The sequence below is a fragment of the Carassius gibelio genome, chromosome B11, assembly GCF_023724105.1.
Source record: "Carassius gibelio isolate Cgi1373 ecotype wild population from Czech Republic chromosome B11, carGib1.2-hapl.c, whole genome shotgun sequence".
Taxonomy (NCBI): domain Eukaryota; kingdom Metazoa; phylum Chordata; class Actinopteri; order Cypriniformes; family Cyprinidae; genus Carassius; species Carassius gibelio.
In genome coordinates, this window is record NC_068406.1 from 23,319,320 (window position 1) to 23,341,211 (window position 21,892).

At 33.7% G+C, this 21,892-nt stretch overlaps 1 protein-coding gene across 1 annotated transcript in view; it reads left to right on the forward strand.

The window, feature by feature from the left end:
- Nucleotides 1-21,892, forward strand: part of il17rd (interleukin 17 receptor D) — a 46,666-nt gene that overhangs the window by 18,790 nt on the left and 5,984 nt on the right. The window contains exons 2-10 of the mRNA XM_052569472.1: nt 8,122-8,185; nt 11,173-11,298; nt 15,137-15,255; nt 15,350-15,470; nt 16,559-16,603; nt 16,743-16,894; nt 21,114-21,179; nt 21,452-21,506; nt 21,591-21,701. Coding sequence (XP_052425432.1) covers nt 8,122-8,185; nt 11,173-11,298; nt 15,137-15,255; nt 15,350-15,470; nt 16,559-16,603; nt 16,743-16,894; nt 21,114-21,179; nt 21,452-21,506; nt 21,591-21,701 — 859 coding nt within the window. The remainder of the gene's footprint in view (nt 1-8,121; nt 8,186-11,172; nt 11,299-15,136; nt 15,256-15,349; nt 15,471-16,558; nt 16,604-16,742; nt 16,895-21,113; nt 21,180-21,451; nt 21,507-21,590; nt 21,702-21,892) is intronic.

The window sequence follows — 21,892 nt, forward strand, 5'->3', positions numbered from 1 at the left end:
CGGCTGCCTCGCGTTTTCTGTCTCTTTACACACCAGAATCGTGCCTGACGCGCACTGACGCGCTGCTGCTGTAGGTGACATAGAGGGAGTCCGGCGAGGCGCCGACAGACCAGGATCTTGTCTTCATGACAACAATATCAACTTTTTTTACACACCTACACCTACTGATAAAGGACACCGTCAACAGTATTGACGGCAAAATAGAGTATGTTTGACACGTGCAATATTTGAAAATCGATAATTATTTATTTTTTTAATTACATTTATATCTAAATTTTTGTCAACCTATAGACTGTCAAATATCAAAATGTCATGAATTAATATGTATTTGTGTACAAAATGACATATAAATATATTTTCCTATTATATTTTGTCTGGAAACGCTTCCAACACGTGCGCGTGTCGCGCGTAAAATATTTCTATTTCTAGCATGCACGCGTCGAGCCGCGCGGAAACACGCAGGCAGTCTGCAAGCTCTAACCTATAAACATGGGAGCCGAATTAAAAACAGACAACCACGCAGCTGAGACGCCTGCGCCGCGCATCCAGTGTGTCGCCGGCTTTAGGCCTTAGAAAAAACGTGTGCATGCTAGAAATAGAACCGACGCCTATTTTACACGCGACGCGCACGTATTGGAAGCGTTTCCAGGCAAAATATAATAGGAAAATATGTTTATATGTCATTTTGTACGCAAATACATATTAATTCAGGACACTTTGATGTTTGAAAGTCTATAGATTTACATATATTCAGATATAAATGTAATTTAAAAAATAAATTAATAATCTCGATTTTCAAGTATTGCACCTGTCAAACTTAGTCTATTTTGCCGTCAATGCTGTTGACAGGTGCAATATACAAGTGTGTCACCGGCATAATGTTTTCAAAAGGCATCACGCGAGTGTGAACATCACTACAACTAGGGAAAAAAACGACTGTAATTCAAACGTCGGCATTTAAACAGACCTTTGCTCTTAATTCTGATCGGTCCAACGCAATAATGAAATCTGAGCAGGTCTAAAAACTGAAACTGCTGATGCTGCACTTTACACTTTGGGAAAAGTTATATATATATTTTTAAATATGAGCAGGTCTACAAGCTGGGATTGCTAATGCTGCACTGTAATCATAGTTATTTATTTATATTTTTAGTTATATTTTATTATATGATATTGGTTTGAGACTGAGAGTATTTTATTTAGTGGATAACTTTGCAGCAGTATTTTATTTCTTATTCTTTTTTTATTTGTATAAAAAGTATTTTAAAAAAGTTTATAGTAATAACCTGAAGTTTAATGTTTGCATTTCTTTCCCTTACTGTACCGAAAATGAACCGAACCGTCACTTTAAAACTGAGGAATGTACCGAACCGTGATTTTTGCGTACCGTTACACCCCTACAAGAAATGGTCTAAGCTTCTGGAAACAAACGCTCCTCAAAAGATCATGAGGATCAGATTTGAGACTCGAAAACATGATCACTCCAGATTCAGTCCAGTAAGAGTTCATCTGGAGATATTACTGACCTTATTCTGACCTTTACTTGATCACAATCAGGAAAGAGCTGAAGGTTGACGCTTGTTCAAGAGCTTTTACTGGATAAAAGAAGTGTTAACTATCAATCTGACGACAGAAGGCATGGAGTAGATTGTGTGTGACGGGTTTGATCATTAGTCATTTACATATCAAGTATAACGCAGAAGGCTTTTTGGTGTTAAGTTGCTCGTTGGTCTCCATTAGAAGTCAGTCTTTTGTGAAAACATAAAAGGAAGTGAATAGATAAAAAGCTGAGCCCTGCTCCAATGCTGTGAGGTTTTTTCCTCGTTTTGGATGATATAATTACTGTTATTATTGATGTGGAAGAGGAACACCTGGATGTGGATTGGTGTTTGGTGTTCAGCGCTCTGTTCAGACACGCTCGTGTCTCTGATCCACACAATACTGAACTAAATCTCATCTCTATGGTGCTTTCTATAACTCGAGCCAGGTGTGTGTGTGTTTGATGAGAGATAAATGGCACATTTTGAACTGATCTTCATTTTTCTTGTTCATCAAACCCTTACTGTGACAGAAGCATGACGCACTTAATGAATTAATTCAGTTCTGTTCAAACGTTTGGGGTCAGTTTTTTTTTTTTTTTACTTTATTTGTAAAGTGCACATTACATTGACCAAAAGTGACATTAAAGATGTTTTTAATGCAGAAAAAATTCTGATTCAAATAAATGCTACTCTTTTGAACTTTCTTTTCAGCAAAAAATTCTGAAAAACAAAACATATTTCAGTTTTTGCAAAAATATGATGCAATATGATGCAGGAATAAATTACAGTTTAACAGATATTAACATAGAAAGCTATTATTTTGAATTTTAGTAATATTTTAGAATTTTACTGTTTTGTATTTGTGAACAAATGAATGTGGCTTTGATTAGCAGAAGTGTTTAAACACTTTAAAAACAATAAATGTTAACAGTTTTCATTGTAATTTTGTTTAAATTGATGTAATAAAACCACCAAAACCAATACTGAAAAAAATTAATAAAAATATGTAGACTTATAAAAACACACAACAAAATTACTAAAACTTTAACTAAAATAAAAATAAATAGATGGAGTTATAAAAACTACAAAAATTGGTAAACACTGCAAAATGGCTCAAATTAAAAGAGAAACGAAAAAATAAAAAACTATCAAATAAAAATGAATATAAACTATTAAAAATGACAAACACTAAAACTTTAACTAAAAGTTAAATTAAAACAGAAAATGTATAGTATCTCAGCAATACTGAAATAACACTGCTTCAAACTTTTATATCATAATTTTTATATCATAATATAAAATGTGTCGTACAAAAAACTTGCTACTTCCATGTCCAAGGTTATTACATTATGTTTTTTGTTCCTTTTTGGTTTGGTACTTTTCATATTACATGATTATCATAGCACATGATTAGAAAAACATAGTATTTTCATGCAACATCTCCATAAAACCACAGGTTTACTCTTGTGCATTGTCAGCATGGTTTGCAGACTCATGCTTTAGCAGTGTAGCGTTATAGTATTTTTTTTTTGTAATTGTAGATTGGTCTTGACTTGGGTCATTGTGTGTTCTCTTAATTTCCACGGTGCGTATAATGACCCCGGTCATTAAACAAAAGGCACACAGTCTTCCCTCTTTTACAATCACTTAATAAGGCCTAATAAAGTGTGTGGACCCATGTTTGACCGCTGTCTGACCTGCTTGTTTCACCTCACGGGCAACATTTCTGCTCATTTGCCACCTGGGATGCAACAAGTTTATGGTCCCAGTCGCAGCAAACTGTCCAATTGAAGTTTTAGGATGCCAAATGACTGCTGGGGCCGTCGAAGGTCCTCGGGCTCCTGCTCCTCTCAGCGGGACCAACGGCCCTCAGGTACAAAGGGAAGCAGAGGAGGGGTGTGTGGCCCGTCGGGAGGGTCGTAAAAGAGTGTGACAGGCTTGTTAGGAGACACAGTGCCACATGGTACACCTCCCTCCTTCCTCACAAACAGAGAGAGACCTAGAGCAGGGAAATGTTTGATTCAATTTTTCAATTTTGCCTGAGTTTTTATAATATTTTCTACAAGTTTATAGAAATGTGTTGTACTGATAATGTTATTAATCGTTGATATAATATTACATTTGATAATTTAATTATTTTTTATGTTTATATATATATATATATATATATATATATATATATATATATATATATATATAGTCTTGCTATTATAAATGTTTATAATATTATATAATATTATATATACATTTCTATTATATATATATATATATATATATATATATATATATTTTTTTTTTTTTAAATGTATAATCATTTAAAGTATATTTTTCGTAAATACACACACACACACATACACACACAAGCTATTAGTGGAAGATTTTAGTTATTTATACATGTATTTATATAAAATATTACATGCAATTTAAATAAAAATAAGATAAAAAAATAAAATACATATTTAAAAAAACATCTTGCTTTTATAACTAGTAGTTATATAGTATAATTAGACATATTATGAAGTTTTTATAATACTGTATATTCATTAAAACATTTCTTTTAATGTTTTTATTATTTATTTGACAAAATATACATCTATATTAATGAATACGTGTATTAGAGCAAGATGTTTTTTGGAACTTTATTTTATGCAATATTTAATGCCATAACCATGTTATATATATTATATTGACAATGCTTGTGTATACATGCATACACACACACACATATACACACACACACACACACACGATATATATATATATATATATAATATATGTGAAAAGTCTTGACTCATGTTTGAAGTAAGTTTTTGTCATTTTTTTAATCTGGGAACTGTCATGTAGCTTTAATAGTACATAAGATCATGGGTTCGATTCTCAGGGAAATCATCAACTTATAAAATGCAATAAATGCAATGCAATGTAAGTCACGTTGGACGAAAGCATCTGTCAAATGCATAGCAGTGAAAAGTAATAAAAGACCTCTTGCATGATTGCATGCATGTTTATATTCACATGCAGTGGTTTGTTCAGTCAGTAACACTAACTCTGAGCGTTAGTTATAGCGATGCATGACCTGGCAAACACTATTTAGCTGCAGCTGATAGTTGCATTGGCATTATATATAATGTGAGCACTTTCAGAGAGATGAAGTGATTAGCTGCAGCTGTCTGTGTGTCCGCTGTGACCCTCAGGAGCCTGCTGGGCTCTCGGTGTTAAAACAACCCCAGGACAGCAGGGCAGGAGCCATTAGTGCGCTCCGGAGCTCAGACTTTCACACTTTATTCTGCTGCTAAATGAGGAATTAGCCTGACGCCTCCTCCTTCTGCTGGCAGTAAATGGCTTTTGCTACCTAAAATCTCTACTTTTACAAGAGAGGCCGAGGGCTGTGAGCCAAATTAGTTTGTGCTTTCATTTCCCTCAGTTCATTAGCTGCGGCGTTAAACTTCCAGAAGAGTTTTCCCAGTTAAAGTCCAGGTTGTTTTCCCACAAATACTCCTGGACTTCCTGAGCAGGAACTGTAGGTTTTCCAGAGGAAAATGAGAAAAGTGAAGGAAAATGTGTTGTTTGCCCTCGCAAAACTGAAGTTTAATTCTTAGTGTAATACTTCAAAACTTAAATTAGTTTAAATCACTAACACTTAAAATAAACCAGTCAGAAAACTAGAAAAAGAAGCTTTTATTTTTATGCTATATTTATTTGTGGTGTCATTCTTGTAGTCTTTCTATTTCAGTGTTATTGTATTGTTTTTATTTTTATATATTTTTTAGTTTTTAGTAAGTTAAATATTATTTAAAAATGTGTTTTATTTCAGTTAAAATTTGTATTTACATTTAGTAATTTTAGTACTTAAAATCATTTCACATTATTGCCAAGGACACAACTCGGATTAAATAAAAATATATTTTCAGTTTTATTATTATTATTATTATTTTATTTTTTTGTAAAATTAGTTTATTAAAAGGAGTTAACCTTTTGTTCATTTCCAGTTTGTAATTTTTTATATTCATATTTTGGCTGAATTTATTTGAATTTTATTTTTGGTTCCATTTAAATTTTTTTTAACTTAAACACATTTACATTTTTTTTTATTTGTTAAATGTTTTTAATTTATTTGTGCTTTTGTCACTTTTTTTTAACATTTAAAATTTAGAATACATTTTTATTTTCATCTTATTTTATATTTTTTACTTTCTAATAATCTATAATGCCCTGTATTTGTTTATATTTGTACTAATTCATGCGATCCTTTGTGGTCTTTCTATTTTATTATTAATTATATACTTATATACTTGCATTTTTATCATCTAAAATGTATTTGTGCTACACTTTCTCAGCTTTATTTCAAGTAACACAAATGTTGTTGGCAATAGTTTGTCTGTTTGTCTGTAGTTGTACATCTGGTCCAGGTACGGGGTCAAGAGGTCACGCCCTCATCAGTACACATCCTGTGGAAATGGGCCAGAGGATGTCATTAAGACAGATTACTCTTGAGCATAAGCTGGACTCGTTTACTCACACTGGTTTAGTAGCAGCTCACTGATGGGTTTGCATTAATTACAAGTGCTTTGGCTAAATTAGGTTGTTTGCTGGGTAATTTTAGTTCAGGAAGCCCACAGATCTGTTCACTTAACCACATTTAACCAGCAGTTTCCCACAAGCAATGTATGCAAAGCAGTGAGTCTTCAGTTTCCCATGCTGCATAGCTGCATAGTTTATTCTAATGTGAGCAAAATATCATTTACTGGATTGGCAGCAGAGAAGTCGTCTGTCGTGTTTATCTTTGGTTATGTGGTTGTAAGCAGGTAACTCCAGATGATTTATGTGTTTGAAGAAAAAAAAAGATTGCATAGGGAGTAGAGATGCTCCAACCCATGATAATAACAGATCAGCATTGAAACAAACCGGTGCATTGTGTGTCCATCCAGTTACTGATCCTACTTTTGAGATTTATTTGTGTTGTTTTGACTCGCTTTCATTTTACAGGGTAAAAAGAACCTGGAAATCTTTTTATTTTATTTTATTTTATTTATTTTTTTATGTATTTTTATGTACTATTACTTTAGAGTACTTTTTGTATTGAATCCTATAAACCTTATGATGTACATTTTGTGCCTCATATACACTTTAATAATGATTTTTGAAGTGGAAGCAGAAGTAGAAGGCACTGTATAAATAAAAATAAAACTGAAATAAAAATAAATAAAATGTAAATGGTAATAAAAAATGGATAAAAAAGGAAAATGAGAAAAAAACCTAAAAGGTAAAAAACAACTATTGAAAATCTAAAAATAAAATGTATGTATATTGTATATATATATATATATATATATATATATATATATGTTAACATATATATATATGTTAACGTGTATACATGCATACAGTACATGCATACATATTAAATTATTAAATTTTTTGTATTATTTTTGAGTTATTTCTTCAAATATATTAGGGTTAAGAATAATTTCGCTAAGATATAAATGAATTAGGCTTTTTTATAAAATAGTAATAAAATAGTATATAAATAGTATTAAAAACATTTACACTGAGGACTATATATATATATATATATATATGTCAATTTCTATTAATTATATAAAAAATAAATAAATTAATTCAGTTTTTTTCTAGTTTTCTGTGATTTATATTTAGCCTGACTATGGAGGTCCTTGTTGAAGATCTTAGTTTTAAAAATAATATATATATATATTATATATTATTATATAATATATATATATATATATATATTATATATAATATATATATATAAAAAAGAAGATATTATTATCCTTCATAATCAGGTGATCATTGACATGCTTTGTTTGATGGTAAAGTGCAATAGACCCATTACATTTTTTGTATCCCAGTGTGTCATTTCTGAGGTTGTGTTAGTCTCATCTCCTGGGTGGGAGTGAATTGTGTGCCGTCCCGTCATTTTAAACAACTTCCTTTATCCCAGATAACACGAGGAAGACCGCTGAGATAAGATCGCTGATCCACACAAGAACAAGGCCTCTTTAGTGTCACTCCTCGTCTGCGAGGATCCATCACCCCGTGACTTTTCTCTTGAAACATGTTTGCTTTTTTTGATAATCCCTATTCCATGCATCTTCCTTTTTTGTTTTTCCACATCCGCCCTGATCTGGGCTGCTGATTACAGAGCTTGTGAGTCTCGTGCAGCGTCTGTCTGCTTCTGTCACGCAACACTGTTTGTTTTGACTTCTTCTGATACACCTTGAAGCGCTGCTCTGGAGTGAGCCCAAACCCTTCATTATCTCACCTGAGATGCACACGGCTGACTCTGGGTCAGTTAGTGCAGGGCTGTGTGTTACTGAAGGGTTATATTAGTGTTGTTGAGTGCCAGGAGTCTCATAATTGTGGGATTGTGTGCTTGGGCTGTCACCACATGAAGTGCTGCTGGTTTTTAATGCTGAAGCGCACATTCCTGTTACACAAGTTGCTGTTTGTGTCTGGGTCGCCCCTAACGCTGCTATTACAGACCGCTTCAGATGTTATATTCATGTGGTAGTTATGTAATAAAGCATTTTCTGATGTTTCCTGTTCTTTTTCTCTGCAGGGAACGCAGTTGTCCGGTGCTGACGAAAGCGGCCGCAAACCTGGAGTCACATTTCGATACGACAGTAAGACACTTTATAATCAGACCTGACTGTAATTATACAGTTTGTGAGTGGATCGGATGAAAACGTGTCACATTGCAACAAAACCAAAACCTGCAGAATTTTTAACTCTTATTTTGCATAGAGAAACATTTTATTTTGCCACCATAAATTCTTTTTTGTGACTCCTTTAATTCCAAAATATAATTTTTCATATATATATATATATATATATATATATATATATATATATATATATATATATATATATATATATATATATGTATGTATGTATATGTATGTATGTATATATATGTATATATATATATATATTAGGGGTGTAACGATACGCGTATTCGTATTGAACCGTTCGGTACGACGCTTTCGGTTCGGTACGCGGTACGCATTATGTATACCGAACGGTTCGTTGGACTAATTCATTATATTAAAAAAAAAAATAAAAAAAAATAAAAGAGAAATATAATGATATGCGTTCAACAAGGTAGCCCAATAACCCAAACAACGTAACAGGCAACGCCCCTGACACTCCCGAAGAAGAAAAAAACACCAACTTATATGTTTATGTTAGGCTACTCAGCAGGCGCTCGCTCACTCAGTACGCGCTGAAGGCTCGTTGCAAAATAGCCAATGCGTTTAACAGACTAGAAATGAGAAGATCCTCCAGTAACCAACAGGTCTGGTGTTTGGGTGCACTTTGGATTCCCTTTAAGCTATAATGGTGATGGCAAGAGAGTGGTGGATAAAAAAACAACGGTATGTCGCATCTGCAACATGACAGGGTACACCAGCGGGAATACAAAAAAAAAAAAAAAAAAAAAAAAACACCAGCGGGAATACTTGAAACATGTCAACTCATTTACGCTGACATCACCTTATTGTGTCAGTATCTGGGAAAAGACGAAAAAAATGAGAAACAAGCACGCAACAAACTATCCCTGCAGCATTTAGACACCGGTATTATAGCTTACAGGGAATCCAAAGTGCACCCACACCAGACCTGTTGGTTATTTTAGGATCTTATATTTCTGGTCTGTTAAATGCATTCGACATTTTGCAACGAGCCTTCAGCGCGTGCTGAGTGAGCGAGCGCCTTAGGGGCCGTTCACATATCGCGCCTAAAAACGCGTGGAAAACGCTAAGCGCGTCTTTCTCCTCCTTTCCAAAGCGCTCGGGCAGAAGCGCTCATGAGGCGTCTGTCTTTGCTAAGCAACAATGACGTGCTCTCTCCATGAGACGCGGAAATTTCAGCGAATGATAAATGGATTTGCAGCTCTAAAAATCGCTTGCAGTAGCTCTGCTACTAAATTTATTTCAAAATTGCAATCCATATACAACTGTGAACAGCTGTTCCTTCATCTTGGCTTAGCTCTCAACGTTGTTACGGGAAAGGATGAAGCTGATTGGTTGGTTCTTGTCACATGACCCGCGGTGCGCTTGCAGCATTCTGAAAAGTTGAGATGTTTTTACATTTTGCTGTATCTAAAACGTACCGAACCGAACCGAACCGAACCGTGACATCAGTGTATCGTATCGAACCGAACCGTGAATTTTGTGAACCGATACACCCCTAATATATATATATATGTATGTATATATATATGTATATATATATATATATGTATGTATATATATATGTATGTATATATATATGTATGTATGTATATATGTATGTATATATATATGTATATATATATATATATGTATGTATATATATATGTATGTATATATATATGTATGTATGTGTATATATATGTATATATATATATATATATATATATATATGTATATATATATATATAAATATGCATACTATATTATTAAAACATTATTAATAAATTATGATAATTTTTATATTTATATATATATATATATTTTTTTACAATTTAATTAGATTTTTATAGAATTTATATATATATATATATATATATATATATATATATATATATATATATATATATATGTGTGTGTATATATATATGTGTATATATATATATATATATATATATATAATTTATTTGCAACGAGAATTGTTTGGAAAAAAGTATTAAAAAATTTATTTTTATTTTTTTATTTTTTTAATAAAAATGATTTTAAATTACAGAAATTAAAATAAACAACAAAATAATAAATTAAAAAGATGCAGTACACATACTAGATTAATGCATCAATACTTAAAAACTTAAAAAAAGAAAATCAATGCTTAATTTTCACTAAAATAATGTCACGGTAGAAATAAGAAATAAATCTGAGCCTAATTTTCTTTCAATTTAGTATTTGCCATATTTTTTGGATGTTTCAATATGTCTTCTCAAAATATTTGGGGCGGGTCTTTGTCTACCAACCAATAGGAGACTAAAAGGGTATTCAGGCAACCTGTTTGAAAACAGTCATTATTGTTCCATTTGGTGATGATAGTGGCATAGGAATGACACACTTTTACTAAAAGTGTCTATATGTTATATAATGTGATTTTTAGTGTGAAATATGACTTAGGAATGTTCTTTGTGTGATTCTCTCTGCTTGGCTTAATGTAGCATTTATTCTCTTGTTAATGCCGAATGTTGTTTCATTCAAGCTTCCTGTGCTCTTGTCCGCCCCTTAAGCTCTGAGAAGTCAAGTTTCTCATCCTGTAGCTAATCCCCGTTTCTCCTCGGCGTTCAGTCCCCATTGTGCGTGACTACGAAACGGGAACGGGCCTGATTCTGGTTAGCATCACAATAGGGATTGCGTAAAAAGGAACGACGGGGTGTGAGGGACACAAACGGCTGCTCCTCTCCCTTTACCTGCTTATCTGCAGCCGCTGAGGAGAAGAAACCAGTGAAAGAAGGAATGAAGGAAGAAGGAGGAGGAGGGAGGGAAAGAGCGTCTCCTCGCATGGCTGCATAGTTTCTCTCACTGCTTGCCAAAGAATCTCACCGATGTTCTCACTGGGAAAGACTGTGTGTCTTTCTGTTTCACTCACTCTCTCTTGCTCTCTCTGTCCCAATTAGACTGCTCTCTGAACTGGAATCTGCTGGGGAAACACTTCATCCATGAAGTGAACAACATCAGCTTCACTCATTTGTCTTGTGACAGCCAGGCGGCCGTGGTGGTCCACTGGATGGCCAGTCCTCTCGGTAGGTTTCTTCTCGGTTGTGTTGGAGAAACTACTCTCAAACACCTCACACTTCAGCGTCTGTCCCGCTGGAGTCCCAATGAGGCAGGGATATCTGTTCAGTCCAGCCTTTTGCAAAAGAAGTTAACAACACTAGGATAGATTAGATCGTTTTTCTAAAAGAAGACATAACAATCACAAAGAGGTACACATTTAAGGTGAATTCAGACTTTATTATCAAACATATTCACAAAAAATGCAATTAGTTTCATTTACTGCGAATATATATATATATAAATGTATATGTGTATGTGTGTGTTTGTGCTTGTGTATATATTTGCCTGTTTAGTAGTAATATTTGCAGATATATTTGTTCATTTTTGCACGTATTTTTTGTGTAATTTGTTACATTTTATTTATTTATCAATATTAGTTTTTTGCATTTTTATATTTAATTAAGCTTTTTTCACTTTGCTTATTGATTTGTTGCATTTAATGTACTTTGTTGTTGTTGTTGTTGTTGGTTGGTGTGTGTGTGTGTGTGTGTGTGTGTGTATATATATAGTAGTGCTGTCAAATGTAAACAAAACTTATTTTGAATGCAATTAATTGTTTGACAGCACTAACACATATATATTTGTGTTTGCATTTTTATATTTTATTTACTTTTTCTCTTTTTTGGTTTATTTAGTAGTAACATTTAGTGTAAATATATATAATGTTTGCATATACTTATTTTTTCATTTTTGCACTTGCATTTAGTGTAATGATTGCAGATATTAAAAAAATTAAGAAAAATGTTTATATGCATTTTATGATTTTAATTGCATTTAGTGTAAATTTGTATTAAAAAAAATCAGAGAAATTTACACATTTATGTATTTTCCTCTGTATTTGTATTTGCAATATTTTCTTGTCAAGAAAAGTACATTATCGGCAATACTAAAAAAAATACACACAAACAGTTATTTATGTCGCTACTTTTAGTCAGTTAGTCCCTTGACTGAAATCAATAACCTTTGGTGGTTCAGTCGATGGAAAAGTTTGTGTCCCCAAACAGTCCTAAAACAGAGATTTCAGACTGCGTGTCTGTGCTTTCCATTAGCGTGCACAAACCCATAACAAAGCGCATTTTAAAGTGCATGAGTGTTGCATGGGTGGTTGCACATGAGGGTGATTTATCTCAGTCCATCTCCAGCCTGGAGAGAAAGGAACAGGAGCTCAAAGAAAAGCTGTTCAAAGAGAGTCCCTGCTCTTCCTGATCAAAGCCGCTGGTTCCCTCCTCCCGGGACGCATTATTCCTCAGCCCTGACAGTCCCGTGGATCTGTCCAAGAGACGGGAATAGATCGGCACACAGCAGTGCTGTGATTTCTGTCCTGGGAGGAATGTGTGCGTGTGTGGCTGAGAGAAAGACGGGGATGTCCCTCGCTTCCGTCTGCCAGGGCGCTATTGAACTTGGTAATGTGAGCTTCGGGCTGATGAGAGGGACAATGTGGCCTGTTGTTCGCTCGAGGTTAATCCTTTTGACTGGAGCAGGACTTGACACAGCTCAGGTGTATATTAAAGAAACTCAAAGAAGAAAGCCTTGGGTGTGGGGCCTTTCCTCATGCACTGAGCTTAAAGTCACAGTCCACCTAAAAAATGAAAATGCAGCATTTACTCATCCTCAAAGATATTTTTTAAAAGTCTTAAACATGGTGTTTTCTATGCAATGAAAATATATTGTGACCAGCAATATGTTTTAACCTCCAAGGAGGGCAAGAAATCTAATTTGCACTACTGCATGTTCAGTTTTCGTGTGACGTTGTACTTCACAAAAAAGCTTCCTTTTAACTCTGTGCAGAAGATTAGAAAATTACACACAACATATTCACACTTTCGGTGCATTTATGGTGTTTTTAAGTTATTTTGGAGGTCAGCAGTACTAGTTTGCATTCACTCTCATTGTATGCGTGAATCGTGAACATTTTTTATGACTTTTTTTTTATGTTTTAAGCCATACAAGTAAATGATGACATTGTTTCTTAATGCATTATTTAATGCATTTATTTTTTGTTAACAAAAAGAAATCACAAAGGTCAAAACGGATTCATGTGACAAAAAAAGTTGGAGAATCCCTGATCTAGATTCATATTTTTTTTAGAAATATTATTCTTTGTTAATATATGTTTGTTCATGAAATGTTAAATAATTTATTCACATTAATTGTGATCCACCAAAAATGTTTTATGATACACTAAAAAAACAAAATATGAAACTCAAAATAAAACTGAAAACAAACAAAAAAAGTTTTAATTAATTAAAACATTTTATTAATAAACAACACTCAAATAAAATATAAACAATACATTTTATAAAACATTTTAAAAAATATTATGAAGTGTTTATATCAACGTTCTCATTATAGAATTGTTTCTACCACAATTTGCTGTTGAAATATAAATATTTATATGTAATAAAATCCTGTTTTCATAATACATTTATTCAAATATGCATCAGATAATGAATATTTAGTGAAGTTTTGTTCATGCATCAGCTGAAAACAGCATGGTGCATCACTATAAAATACATTAACCTTGATTAATAAATGCTGCAAAACTATTTTTCACTATAAATGTATAATACCTAATGCATTTATGATATTAATTTCTTTAAAGTAAAGCAACGCTCTATAAAAGCCGATGAAAACGAGCGCACAACCAGTTCCACAGCTTTTTTTCCCCCTTCAGTGGTGTTTTTGATGGTTGTGTGATGGGGGGGCTCTCTCTTGATGCTGGTGGAGGTGTGGAGTTACACCCGTCCCATCAGGCCGCTCCCCACCGCGGTAATCAGAACCACACGGAATGTGTGCGGGAGCCTTTTCTTCTCCCCTCTTCCCTCTGCAACTGATAAGACAGAAATCTAATTAAAAGGAAGGCAGGCTGGCACACTTTAAAGGGCACGGGAACGCTCCGCTGGCACGCTGTGTCTTCAGGGGTGCTCGTAAAAAAAGAAACAGAGGGGAAGAAAGGAAGATTAAACAATTGTGCATGCTTTGAATCTTCCATGCCATTCCAGGCCTGGAAGTTTATGGCGGGACTTAAGCAGGTTTACAGGAAGTTCTGTGCACATCCCACACATCTGTTAGAGTTCATCTGAAACGGCAGACTCAGACTTGTGCTGTAAATCAATCTAGACTATTCATCTGTATCTAAAAATGTTTTAGAACTGAGATGCAACATGTATGTTCATAACCATTAGCTCATTAGCATTTGACCAACCACATTTGCATATTCTTAGCAAGAAATAGACCAGTCAACTGAGAATCTTAAAGGTACAGTAGCAAAAAAAAAAAGCATGTTTATTCATATCAGAAAGGGTGGAAATGGCCTTAAAAGGCTACATTTATATTTTTGAGGCAGTAAACCCTAACCAACATTAAAAGTAAAAATTAACTCCTAAAAAAAAAAATCACTGATTTTAATGTTGTGGTCTGTTCTAAAATTGTGAATTGCATCCATTAACTGAGAATCTTAAAGGTACAGTAGCAAAAAAAAAAAAGTTTATTCAGATCAGAAAGGGTGAAAATGGCTACATTTATATTTTTGAGACTGTAAACCTTGACTAACATAAAAAAAATCTAATATACATTTTTTATAAAAAAAATTTTTTTTTTTTAAATTAACACAAAAATAAATATCACATATTTTTATGTTGTGGTCTGTTCTAAAATTGTCAATTGCATCCATTAACTGAGGATCTTAAAGGTACAGTAGCAAAAAAAAAAGCCATTCAGTTGCACAGGTGTGCTGCAGGTTTATTTCTGTGCTTTTTTATGATCCAATCGCCTTTAATTCATTTAACCTGTTTGATCTGCTAGGTATTGAACATGTGAAGGGATTCAGAGTGTATCTGGAGGACAAGAATCCCGAGGGAAAGCAGTGCCAGCACATGATCCTGAAGGATCCACGACAGCTCAACTTCTCTTACAAATCCACTGTAAGTATAATATGGTTTATATTAGACTTCTAATTGAGTGGAAAAAGACCTTCATATTCATCTGTTTGGCACTCTTTTGCATGTTTCCCAACAGAGGATGAGCTCACAGCCCTTCGCCGGTCTTGCCTTTGAGACGGACTTCATGGTCCGAATCGTACCGTTTCCCACCTTCTTGAACGATAGCTTCTTTCCGCCATCTTTTCTGCGCACTAACAGTGAGTGTTAAGCTATAAAAACATGTTTATGGCATTTTTTATTATCATTAAATATTTATACATATTAATGTGATTATAAAAAAATATTTATAATTTCAATTACATAATAAGAAAAAAATACTCTGGTACATAAAACAACAAAGTATTTTTTTAAAATAATAATTATTATAGTTTCCTATTCTAACTTAATGGATATGTAAAGTTTAAAATTACATTAATGATTACTTCTTTATGCCATCTTTCCTGCACAGAAGTAAACGTAAAAATGTGTTCCTGGCCATATTTTTTTCTGGAAAGAAGTGTTGTTAATTTAATTTAATTTAATTTAATTTAATTTAATTTAATTTAATTTAATTTAATTTTAATTTTAATTTTAATTTTAATTTAATTTACTTATTTATTTGAATGTGTTTCTTAACAAACATATTTATAATTAAAATTAAAATCATAAAAAATATCCTGGTATACAAAATGAAAAACTAACAATGTGATCATAAATATAATAATAAAATAATTATACTTAATTTTTTTAATTAGTAGTTTATTTAGAATATTTATATATTTATTTAAATTATTATGATTTATAATATTTACAAATAATTTGATACATAAATGTATAGTTAGGTGTTTATAACTTATTTATATATGTAATAATTGTTATAATTTATTTTATTTTATAATTAAATTTTAATATTTATAATTGATTCATATTATTTATATTTGATTTTTTTTATTAATAATATATTATTAATAATATATATATATATATATATATATATATATATTACAATTAAAATAAAGCAAAATATTAATGACATTTTTTTTTCTTTGAATTAATTTCAAGTTTATTTGTATAGTGCTTTTTTTTGTTTCTACAATATATTAAGTAGTAGCTTATCAGTGGTGTTTGTCAGTTTATGTGCATATAGCAGAAATTTATGAAAAAGTAGTCAAACAAACGATGAACATTATTAGCAGCAATTATTATATGATGCAATCACACTTGTAGCAAAGTTTGGTAGTTTTCATAGTAACTTGACTTCTATGGAAAAAGTAATTTCTGTGCCTTGTTCCTTCCGTTCTCACAGGTTGTGAAGTGCTTCTTGGCCCAGATAACCTCGTCTGCAAACCATGTGAGTTCTTTAGAGAGAAAAAAAAGTTGTCACATCCAATTAATCTGTTTTAGTGAGCCAAGCTGTGAAACGGCCTAAACGGGGATCTCAAATGAAGCTGAAATCAACCTTCCTCTTCTTTCTCTCTCTTCCCTGACAGTCTGGAAGCCCAAGACTCTCAGTGTTTCTCAGCTCGGATCTAATTTGCATGTTGTGTTTGACCACGCCCCCTCCACGTTCGGCTTCACCGTCTACTTCCTGTACTACAAGCTCCGACAGGAAGGACCCTTCAGACTCAAACGCTGCAAACCTGTGAGCAGTTCACCTAGTCATTGCACTGGAAAAAGCCTGGCACAAATTCATAAACATTTCCATTCATAATTCACTCCAAATGCTCCCTCAATCCACCCCAAATGTCATTTTGAGAAGGAGTGTTTTCCTAATGGCTCGCGTCATCGGGTAACTGTAATTGTTTGCATGTTGTGTTCGCTCCGAAGCATTGGAAGTGAGATGTTCAGGGTTAATGCTCTTCCCAGACTGCTGGAATAATATATAGTCTTGTCCGCTGAATGGCAGCTCTGGGAAATGGACGTGTTCTGCCGCTTTCCACGCTTCGGTTGTGCTGGAGACGGAAATGTAAAGAGCAGAGAGCTTTTGCAGCAGCACTTTGTCACTTAGAAACTCTGCAAGGAGTCAGAAGACCGCTATCCGTCTTTCTTTTGGCTGAGGACACATGTATTTTTGGTTCGGGGCTAGCTCTCTTGAAGAGATAGTTTAGCCAGAAATGAATATTCTGTCATCGTTTACTCGCTCTTGTGTCATTCAAACACATTTGGCTTTCTTTCTTCTGTGAAACGCAAAAGGATCTTCAAAAATCTTCACGCTGCTGCTTTTCATAAAGAAAACAGATGCTATTAGGCTAAATAAAGAAATATATATATAAATAAATGATAACACAAATGGAAGACATTTGACAGGAATTTGAAACGAGTGATGATATCAGTATTACTAATAAATTACATTATTATTATTTGATCATGATAATTATTTAGTTATAGCAGTAGAAGTAATAGTAATAGTAGTTGAAAAGCACATTTAAAAAAATGTATGATTTATAAAAATGTATATAATAATACAAATGGTGATTTATTCTATATAATAATTATTAATTGTTTATTTTAATATTTTTTTATTATTATTAGTAGTAGTAGTAATCATAGTAGTTAGTAATTATTTAACAATAATAATCATGGCGATAATAATATTATTATTATAAAACAAACTATTATATATAAATTAATGATTATTATTATTATTATTATTAAAAAATAAAAACTATTACAACTATAACTATATTTTTTGTAATAGTTATCATGTATTTATTATTTTTTATTAATAATATTAATATTTTATTATTATTATTATTAATATAATATATCATTATATATTATTTATAATGTATTAATATATATATATATATATATATTAGGGGTGTAACGATACGCGTATTCGTATTGAACCGTTCGGTACGACGCTTTCGGTTCGGTACGCGGTACGCATTATGTATACCGAACGGTTCGTTGGAGTAATTAATTATATTTGAAAAAAAAAAAAAAAGAGAAAGAAATATAATGATATGCGTTCAACAAGGTAGCCCAATAACCCAAACAACGTAACAGGCAACGCCCCTGACACTCCCGAAGAAGAAAAAAACACCATCTTATATGTTTATGTTAGGCTACTCAGCAGGCGCTCGCTCACTCAGTACGCGCTGAAGGCTCGTTGCAAAATAGCCAATGCGTTTAACAGACTAGAAAAAAGAAGATCCTCCAGTAACCAACAGGTCTGGTGTTTGGGTGCACTTTGGATTCCCTTTAAGCTATAATGGTGATGGCAAGAGAGTGGTGGATAAAAAAACAACGGTATGTCGCATCTGCAACATGACAGGGTACACCAGCGGGAATAAAAAAAAAAAAAAAAAAACACCAGCGGGAATATCTGGGATATATGCGTCAGTACTATCTGGGAAAAGACGAAAAAAAGGAGAAACATGCACGCAGCAAACTATCCCTGCAGCATTTAGACACTATAGCTTACAGGGAATCCAACCCAAACACCAGACCTGTTGGTTATTTTAGGATCTTATATTTCTGGTCTGTTAAAGGCATTCGACATTTTGCAACGAGCCTTCAGCGCGTGCTGAGTGAGCGAGCGCCTTAGGGGCCGTTCACATATCGTGCCTAAAAACGCATGGAAAACGCTAAGCGCGTCTTTCTCCTCCTTTCCAAAGCGCTCGGGCAGAAGCACTCATGAGGCGTCTGTCTTTGCTAAGCAACAATGACGTGCTCTCTCCATGAGACGCGGAAATTTCAGCGAAGGATAAATGGATTTGCAGCTCTAAAAATCGCTTGCAGTAGCTCTGCTACTGAATATATTTCAAAATTGCAATCCATATACAACTATGATCAGCTGTTCCTTCATCTTGGCTGAGCTCTCAACGTTGTTACGGGAAAGGATGAAGCTGATTGGTTGGTTCTTGTCACATGACCCGCGGTGCGCTTGCGGCATTCTGAAAAGTTGAGATGTTTTTACATTTTGCTGTATCTAAAACGTATCGAACCGAACCGAACCGAACCGTGACATCAGTGTATCGTATCGAACCGAACCGTGAATTTTGTGAACCGTTACACCCCTAATATATATATATATATATATATATATATATATATATATACACACTACATTTATATTATTATTATTATTATTATTATTATTTAAATTATATATTAATAATAATTAGTAATAGTAATTGAAAAAACACATTACAAATAAAATGCATAATAATAACAATAATAATAATAATAATATTTTTATTATAATTATTAATATTGATATTATTATTAGTTGTCGTAATAGTTTTTATTTTTCTATAAATTAGAAATAATTATAATCATTATTATTTTACATTTTACACTTTTCTCAAACCCTGCGTGCAACAAACAATTAAACATTAAATATTAACAACAGACAGGTTAATTAACTACAGAAAGATAAATGACACTCGATGTGTAAATGTGCACTTTTATGTGTTTTTTGTCTTTTTGCGCGATCCCTGTACGTCTTTGGCTCAAACAGTCTTGGAATCACAATGTTAGGATTGATTTCATTCAGAGGTTTTATTATTTCATCAGCAGCATACGAGGTGTTTCATATTTGTGTCATTTTGGAACACGACCCTGTTCTTTTGAAGCATGTTATTCACATCTTCTTCCTATTAAAGAGTGTGAAAGCATCGTCCTGACTCTTTCAGAAGAGTGCAGCGGTCATATCTCAGCCGCGCCGGACTGCATTGTTTGTAGCGATAATAGAAAAGTGAAATTTGAGTTGAGCGACGCAACCAGCGGGGGATTCCAGAGTTCAGACGCTTTCTGGGTCTCTGTGAGATCAGTGATAGTGTTTCAGTTCCCCATCGCTGGTGTCTGAGTGCAGTACAAACCCTGTTTACTGGACTGCATCAGTTAACAAGAACTACAAGATTGAATCCTTGTGCTTGGATGTTTAAGTTAATTGAAACTGACAGGGTGAACAGTTTATTTAGCTTTTTTCAGCCTTGTTCTTAAAGTATTTGTGGGATAGAAAATTCAATGCAATGTCTGTGAATATCAAGTTTTCAAAGATTGTTTGCTGACAACATACCCAAAGATCATACGAGATGTAGATGAGTTTGTTTCTTCATCAGATTTGGAGAAATGTACTGTTCACCAGTGGATGCACTGCAGTGAATGGGTGCCGTCAGAATGAGAGTCTGATAAAAACATCACAAGTAATCCACAACCACTCCAGTCCAGCAGTTAACATCTGGAGAAGACAAAAGCTGAAACAAATCCAGCATTAAGACATATTTAACTTCAGACAGGCTGAAATAGTATAATCCATAATAACGCTTCCTCCAGTGAAAAGTGGCCTGGTCTGAATCAGGAGAGAAATCTGCACAGATCAAACTGTGTTTACAAGCCAAAACAGCCCTTAACAAATGCTGATGGATTTTGATGTGAGAGACATCACTGGAGGAAGTGTTATTACGGATTATGGACTGATATTTCAGCCAGAAGCAGAAGATTAAATTGTCTTAACGATGTTTTGTTTCTTCTTCTTTCAAACACAAACATGCATCTTTTGGCTCCTCAAGACATTAACACATGGACTGGAGTGGTTGTGGATTATTGTGATGTTTTTATCAGCTGTTTGGACTCTCATTCTGACGGCACCCATTCACATCCATTGCTGAGGAAGTGATGCAACGCTACATTTCTCCAAATCTGACGAAGAAACAAACTCATCTACATCTTGGATGACCTGAGAGTCAGGAAATGTTCAGCAAATTTTCCTTTAAAAGTTTTGTATTAATGAAGGCCACAAAAAGCTCTTGATTTATGGAACGATCCTAATATTGTGATTTAATCCATAATATTGTCATTGTACATAAAATGCATTACACTTTTGTTAATAATGTGTCTGTGCTTCCTAACAGGAGCAGAATGGCCCCAAAACTACATGTGTTTTACAAGACGTCACTCCAGGAACTTATGCAATAGAGGTTTGAGCGTTATTCATGTCATATACTGATGTTATTTCGATTTTTACAATACAATATATAGCACCCTCAGATTCCAGATTTTCAAATAGTTGTATCTCAGCCAAATATTATCTGTTCCTAACAAACCAGATATCAATGGAAAGATGATTTAAAAATGTATAAATGATGTGTAAATCTCAATTAAAAAAAATGTACCCTTATGAGTGGTTTTGTGGTCCAGTTTGATCGTTTATTGAAGAAAGCAGGAGAAATTCTCGTTCTTATTCCCGCAGCTTCGTGATGAAAACAACACGACCAGAAAACAGACGCAGTACCACGTGAGCCAAGGTGAAGAACGGTGGCACCTGTGTCCTCTGTGCATGCTCTGCATCTGTGTTTGCACTGATCTGATGTGGTTTGTGTTTGTTTCAGTGCATTCTCCGTGGGCCGGACCCATCCGTGCCATGGCCATCACCGTCCCGCTGGTCATCATGTCGGCCTTCGCCACTCTCTTCACCGTCATGTGTCGCAAGAAACAGCAAGGTGCGTCTCCGGCATCAGTTTGTGTGGTATCTGTAAACCGATCGCTGTAATCTGACCAGGATTCATGCGTGATGCAATCTAAACGTCTCTAGATCAGTGTAAATTTAGTATCATTGAGAGACTGTTATAATGTTTTATTACTATTTTGAATTGATTTTTTATTGTATTTTTAGTAAATTATTTGTTATTTT